Source organism: Alosa pseudoharengus, unplaced genomic scaffold, assembly GCF_046254945.1.
Source record: "Alosa pseudoharengus isolate Yale_2024_CS ecotype anadromous, Long Island Sound unplaced genomic scaffold, YU_APseudo_1.1 YU_APseudo_1.1_scf_20, whole genome shotgun sequence".
NCBI lineage: Eukaryota > Metazoa > Chordata > Actinopteri > Clupeiformes > Clupeidae > Alosa > Alosa pseudoharengus.
The window spans coordinates 1,233,010-1,240,509 of record NW_027468664.1 but is presented as its reverse complement, the minus strand read 5'-3'; the positions used below and the strand labels follow the sequence as shown (position 1 = coordinate 1,240,509).

At 43.4% G+C, this 7,500-nt stretch overlaps 1 protein-coding gene across 1 annotated transcript in view; it reads left to right on the top strand.

Annotated features, from left to right (window-relative positions):
* gsap (gamma-secretase activating protein) overlaps positions 1–7,500 on the top strand; it is a 108,228-nt gene that overhangs the window by 61,562 nt on the left and 39,166 nt on the right. Inside the window, exon 23 of the mRNA XM_076296186.1 lies at positions 1,428–1,489. Within this exon, the coding sequence (XP_076152301.1) occupies positions 1,428–1,489 (62 nt within the window). The remainder of the gene's footprint in view (positions 1–1,427; positions 1,490–7,500) is intronic.

Sequence of the window (7,500 nt, the reverse complement as noted above, 5' to 3'; positions counted from 1 at the left end):
TGAACATGCTTTGCCATAGAGAAACACATGATAGCGTTGGATTATAAACATGCTTTGCTACAAGAACAGACAAAAACGTGGGGTAAGTCCAGCTATATGAAGTTATTATTTTGCTGTCACTTCGTCTGTTTTTTAACCCAGAAGGATGTACTTGGTATCAAATGATAGCTCTGTGTCTCCTCTTTCATCTGACATGCGTGGCATATCTAGATCCGATCACAGGTCCGCGAGTAATTCAAACGAGAGTAATGGGTGTGCAGCGTTGGTTTTTGTACATGACGTTATTATTTTGTAGTCACTTCGTCTGATTTCATAAGCCAGAAGGATCAACATACAAGCAACCTGTGTCTCCTCTTTCATCTGATATGCTTGCCATATCTATGCGATCACGGGTTCGTGAGTAATTCAAACGAGAGTAATGGGTGTGCAGGGGAATGCAGAGAAGTATAGACTGTAAATATGGTGCAATTTGATTTCATTTCATGATTTTTTTTATTTTCATACTTTAACGTACAGACAAGTGCGTTGTCTCGTTGGAAAGCCCCACTTCTGCTCTGTCACGCAATAACGTCTCGCTGCGATGAACAGTTGCGAAGCAATGTAACAGAGAAGAAAGGGTGTGTTTTTTGACGCACTTTGCGTCAATCGGGTTGTAAGGGTTAAAATCTCACGTACCCCCTGGAATGCCTTCACGTACCCCCAGGGGTACGCGTACCCCCATTTGAGAACCACTGCTCTAGTACTTCATATGTAGCATCCTATCCTCTAGTACTAGTGTTGACAGATATTCTCTTCTATATAATACAAATGCAGTGAGAACTATTCTCCTCTGCAGTGTGCGTGTGTGTGTGCTTATGTGTGTGTGCGCGTGTGTGTGTGTGTGTGTATGTGTGTGTGTGTGTACGCTTGTATGTGTGTGTGTGTAAGCTTGTGTGTGTATGTGTTTGTGTGTGTGTACGCTTGTGTATGTGTGTGTGTGTATGTGTGTGTGTGTGTGTGTGCGCTTGTGTGTGTAACTCCTATATGCTATATTCTCCTCTGCACTGTGTGTGTGTGTGTGTGTGTGTGTGTGTGTATGTATGCTTGTGTGTGTATGTGTTTGTGTGTGTGTGTGTGTGTGTGTGTGTGTACGCTTGTGTGTGTAACTCCTATGTTCTCCTCTGCTCTGTATTGTAACTGTAGTCCTGCAGTGTAAAAGTTTACATTTTAAATAAATGCTTAAATGTTAAGAGCCTAAATGGTAAGATTACATTTGAAATAAATGCTTAAATGTTTAGAGCCTAAACGTTATTACATATATCCATGTAAGTTGAAGAAATGTAAATGTTCCCTCCCTCCTTTCTCTCTCTCTCTCCCTCTCCCCCTCTCTCTTTCCCTCTCTCCCCCTCTCTCTTTCCCTCTCTCTCTCTCCCTCCCCCTCTCTGCAGACAGGAGAATTGTGCCTCTTTTCCAAGAGGAAGACCCCCAGCAGAAAGCTCTTATTGGCCTGGTGAGGAGACACACACACACACACACACACACAGTCGTATAAGATATTCAGACTCTGGCCAGAAATGAAGTCCAAATATCTTGTCTACAATGTAACAAAAATACACCATTATAAGATGCAAAAGTCCGGCAGAGTTCCGTGCAAAATTCCTTTAATGACACATAGCGCAAAGCCTGAGTGGATCGCACGATCGCACGATACCCCTCCTTAGATGCTGACACAACATTTGGCAACTTCGAACCCACAGGTGGCGTTATGAAAGGATCGTTGTTCGGTCTTATCTTCGCAAGTCAGCACTATTGCTGCCAAGGGTAAGAACTTTACACCGTAACACAAGTTCAGAGGTTTACACAAAGTTCAGGGGTCTATGCAGTGATCACAGGTCACACATCGTTCATGGGTTCCATATCGTTCACTCGTTTTCTCTCATACTAGCTGTTTTGAGTAGAGCCCGCCTCCGCTGACGTCCTTATCTCTGCAGCTGCAAGGCCAAGATGCTTTTTTCAAACAGGCTTCACCCATCCACAGTGAGACACAAAGCGACAAAGAGAGACATAGGGATACAGAGCGCACATAGGGGGAATTCTGGTAGAATAGCTTCAGTATGTTAATAGTATTAGTTAAACTTGTTATTTAAAATGTTATAAAAGTATGTTAGTTAGGAATAACTTCAGTGTATTACTTGATTATGGTTGAGGCTATATAAATACATGCTTTACAGTTTCAAACTCGTTATTCATTAAGTGTCCAGTGTAAACACACACACGCACGTGCACACACACACACACACGCGCACACACACACACACACACACACACACACACACACACACACACACACACAGGGCTGGTTCAGACCTCCATGGGGCCCGAAGCAAAATCCTGCTAAGGGGCCCTCCTTCCTGAACTTTGAGGGCCAAAATGTAACCATTTTTTTACAGCATCATCTGACACCTCAGTGCTCCCAATACAATCATCCCACCCCATTTTGGATGTCTATGGAAGTTACCAAAGTTTTCCCCCCATACAGGCCCGTATTAAGACAATACCTCAAAATCAATACACATCAGCGTAGACCTACACATCAGCCCAGCAGCCAAAAAAAAAACACAAGACCCATTATGCAGAATAGAGGAACTTCATCAGCACAGCTGACCCTGAACATCAAAACAGCAGCAGAGCCTAAACAGCAACCAGACAAACAAAACCAGTAAACTGACAGCGTCACGTTTGCCCAAAAAATAGTAAATCAATCAGGTGTCTTACCTTTAGCAGAACTGCTTCTTCCTTGATTTTGCGTAAGCAAAGGTGTGGACTACATCCCCAAAGTCCATTTCTTTGACCAACTCCGATTCAATGGGAGAGTGCAGTCAGACTCTTTTGTGTCATTGTCGTCCTGAGCTCATTCTTCACTCGTTTCAGTCGGGAGAACGACCTCTCACCTTCAGCATTTGTTACAGGCAGGGTTAGGAATATTCTGAGCGCAACAAAGACGTTTGGAAATGTGGTTTGGAGGCCATGTCTGTGTAGAAGCTGTAGTATAATCCTAGGAGAACGTGTTTTTTCTTCCTGGACGAAAGTCTTAAATTGCATGAGCTCTTCTCCAAAGTCTTTGTCCAGATCATCCGAATATATGGAGGAGAGTGCAGCAGCGCATTCATGCACACTATCACAGTCTGTGTCGGTGTTAAACAAAACACTAAACAGTTTGTTTAATTCTGTGTATGCGCTGATGCGTTTGTCAAGACAAGACAGCAACTTGTCTAGGATGACATTGTAGGTTTCCACCTTGAATCGTCGGCTGGCATGCAGGCCTAGTAGAGCATCGCTTTCTCCTGATTCATCTGGAAAACATTTTCGTTTTTTTGACCCTTTTGGCCTCCTCATATAGGTGAGCAACTCCTTCAATATCTTGAGCGGCATTTTCGTACTTCTCAAACTGATCCCTCTGCGATGCCACATAAGAACGCAGTGACTCCAAAAGACATTCAGCAGTGTCTAAAGTTATGTCATGCTTTTGCAAAGTCTTAGTAGTGGCCTTGAACCTGGTTAGTATGCTATCCCAAACATTTGTCATAATCGCGGTTTATCAATTTGTCAAGTTGAGCGCAGAGTGATATGGCCTCACGTCTGGCGTCCCCATTCTCCTCCAGATCGATGGAAAATCTGCCCAAAGCCTTGTAGTTTTCCCTCAATGCCTTGGTCGAGTCTGCTCTGCATGTCCACCTAGTATTGGATAAGGGTTTTAGAGTCCTGATCACATCTGTGTTGTGGACCATTTTATCCCAGCGGTGCGTTGACTTCTGAAGGCCATTGTATTTACCAGACATGTTATTGCCGTTATCATAACTTTGGCCTCTGCAATTTGACAGGTCTAACTCAAGAGCATTTACCATTTTCACGACACAATCAGCGAGGCTTGCTCCCGTATGGCTATAAATTGGCTCGAAACCAACAAATCGCTCGACAATTTCGCCTTCATCACTGACACATCTAAATATAAATGTAAGCTGGTCAGTATGCGACATATCAGGTGTTGAATCCCGTAATTATAGAAAAATATTTGGCATGCTGTAGTTCGGATGCAATCCTCCTCTTTACTTTCTCACCCATTAAACAAATGAGCTCATCACACACAGTAGATGACAGGTAAGATGTGGTGCCTCTTCCCTTTTGACCATACTTCTCCAGGTGCTCTTTTAAGAATGGATCAAACTCTGCAATGAGTTCCAACAGTCTGAGATAATTACCATTGCTCAATGAGTCCAGAAGTTCGTCATCACCTCTAAATGCTAAACCTCTCACACTCAAGAATTTGATTACAGCCACAAAACCTCTCTCCAATACTTGGCCCCATCATCTCTCTGTTGCCCGAGTAAGGCATCCACTGTGCCCACATTCCTTGATCTCCTTAAAAGGGCTAACATACTGCACTCTTTTCATGAGCCCAAATTCGCTCAGGATGTTTCCAGTCAGAATATCCATATGTAAAAGCATTTTTCTGCAACGACAGCAATTTGCATGCAAAGCAATAAACCATGCCTGTTGAAGGCGAGTAAATTAACCAATCTTTAGACACCACCTGTTTGTTTGGGAGGTGGCATTGCAAAAGATCATTTGTAAGAAATCGCTTTTTCATACCAGTGTCGTCCTGTGCAGATGCTGGGTATTTAGCTGCCCGATTGTGATAGGTGGTGAAACCTTTAGCAATAGCCAGTTCTCTCCTTAGCTCGGTTAGATCTCCCCATAGTGCAGGATCAGTTGAGATGGTGAAATGATCCACTGGCTTAGGCTGCACTTCTGGCCCGGAGGTGTCTTCATCATTGGCGACATCCCAAAATCCTCGTCTTCCCCCGAGTCTTCCTTGTCGACATTTCCTTGGAGTGCACTCTCATGTACCTGGCTGGAAGTGCCTTCGACCATATCTCCAATGTCCTCTTCCTCCCCCGAGTCTGCCTCGATCCTACCTCCCCCAAGAAGAATATCCTCATTCTCCTGGTGGTCAACATTAGCAGTAAGGGCTTCAGCTTCTCCCCCACTAGCGTTACCGTCTCCACGGTTAGCTTCAGCATCTCCCCCGCTAGCGTTACCGTCTCCACGGTTAGCTTCAGCTTCTCCCCCGCTAGCGTTACCGTCTCCACGGTTAGCTTCAGCTTCAGCATCTCCCCCGCTAGCGTTACCGTCTCCACGGTTAGCTTCAGCTTCAGCATCTCCCCCGCTAGCGTTACCGTCTCCACGGTTAGCTTCAGCTTCAGCATCTCCCCCGCTAGCGTTACCGTCTCCACGGTTAGCTTCAGCTTCTCCCCCGCTAGCGTTACCGTCTCCACGGTTAGCTTCAGCTTCAGCATCTCCCACGCTAGCGTTACCGTCTCCACGGTTAGCTTCAGCTTCAGCTTCACCAGCGGCGCTGCTAGTGACCGCAATTCCCTCTGATGTTCTCGCAAAAAAACTTTCTATCCCTGTAACATTTTGAATCGTGGCTAAACGTCTAGAATCCTTGTTTTTCTTTAACTTTCTTTTAGCACAACCACTCAATTGATGTTCATTTTGGATGAATTTTCTGTAGTTGTTAAAAAAGACGATACATTTGCACGTACTTGTGGACCAGCTCAACTATGACAGATTGGGGAGGGGGAGTGATAGTGATCATGTAGCCTAATCTTGATTTATTATTATTGTGACATCAGTGTTCACAAAACGAATAATGTATGGTCTTTCAACAGTTTCAAGTGAATACTATAACAATTTATGAAAAATATTTTTAAAGCATGTGTCATGTGGTGCCCCCCCATAGTTGGTGCCCCTGGGCACAGGCCCACTGGCCCTTATGGATAATCCGGCCCTGCCCCCATAAAGGACTAGGAGAAAGAAAAATAATTGTGTGTGAATCACCTTCACAGCTATAAATGCCCAGTTTTATTAAAGTACAGGACTATGCAGTACAATGCAGTTTTTTGTGTCTAAAATACTGCATTCCCTGCATAAGAACTGCAAATATTTTCTCCAAAACTGCGGTTTTGATACTCAGAAATCTGCAGTTTGACACTTGAAGTAATGCAGTTATTATTATTTTTTTTTTGTAGGGTCTGGTTGTGCTATAGCCTACTGGCTGACGGTTCTTCACCTATGTGTCTGTAGTAGGCTACTGAACTGGCTCCCCTGATTCTCTTAAATATTTTTTCAAACGTAGAATATTTTAAACAATCATTTTAATACTTCATAGAGGCCTAATTTACGATGTGCATCTATTGTCCATGCACCATCAAAGTTAATACAGGCTACTTTCCATTTTGCATACATTCAGTTGTAGGCCATCTTTAACTAAAGCTTGACTGAAATATTGTAAAACAATTTAGTTATTTTAAAAAAGTATGGGAAGAGTGAAATCACCTATTAGTTTTGATGGGTCCTCGCATGTTTCTGCTGAAAAACTGCTAGTTTCATCCCGAGCTGCACGTTATGAACGCATATAAAGATGCGGTTATTTTTTTCAAAAATGTAGCCAGTCAGGGGCGATTCTAGACCTAGAGCTTTGCTGGGGCACAGGCCCCCAACTCAATATATATAAAAAAAACATTTAAATGTGCACGCAATATGAATTAATGGATTTACGTCTAGCCCCCATCATGTCCTCATCCATTTCTTGCCTGTCTCTCTCCTCCTTCTCCTGCCTGGTACTGGACTGCCCAGCCTGTGCTCTTTCTCCCCTCTCTTCTCCTCCTCCTTCTCCTCCTCCTTCTCCTCCTCCAGCATTTTCTCCCTCAATTGTTGTAGCAGCCACTATCCAGCAACATCCAAACACATAGGCATAAGTAGGCCTACTGTATACTCACTGCATGAATTTATTAGGCTTTCATACACAAGAGAAGCTTATTTTTAGTCAAAATTGAGATATACTTCCCTCCCAGGCAAGGGTCCTGTAGTCATCCTGGCAATACTGCAGTTCGTTGTAGCTTAAATAGCCTACTAAAGCCTTCATACTGACTTTTGGTGATAATTTGCAAATGTAGCCTAATAATCTACACAGAATCAGAGTCTGATTCTGTGTAGGCCTACTCTGATTCTGTGTAGATTATTATAGGCTACATTTACAAATGCAGCAAACTTATTTAAGTTTACCATTAAACCATTGATCAAATCACAGCACTGGCTATTACAAGCATAAATGTTACCTTTAATATGGGCAATTATCATACCTCCCTCGTCCTCCTCATCTCTCCTCACTGTTCCTTTCCCTCTGCTCAGGAAGAATTGTCTGATATCCATCTCTGAATAGTTTATCAGAAGGCTATGTTTAGTTTTACAGTAGGACAGCTTCACAAACAGTATAGGCTACTTTTACAGGACTCTCTCTATAAATCATAATTAATTGTCCGCATGTGTGCATGCAGCCTACGCATGGTGTGAGTCTGTGTGTGAGGGAGAGAACACAAGCTGGTAAACTGTTGCTAAATGTAGGCTACGACGCTTGAAAAACAGATGCTAATTATGTGGGCAACATTCTCTAACAAC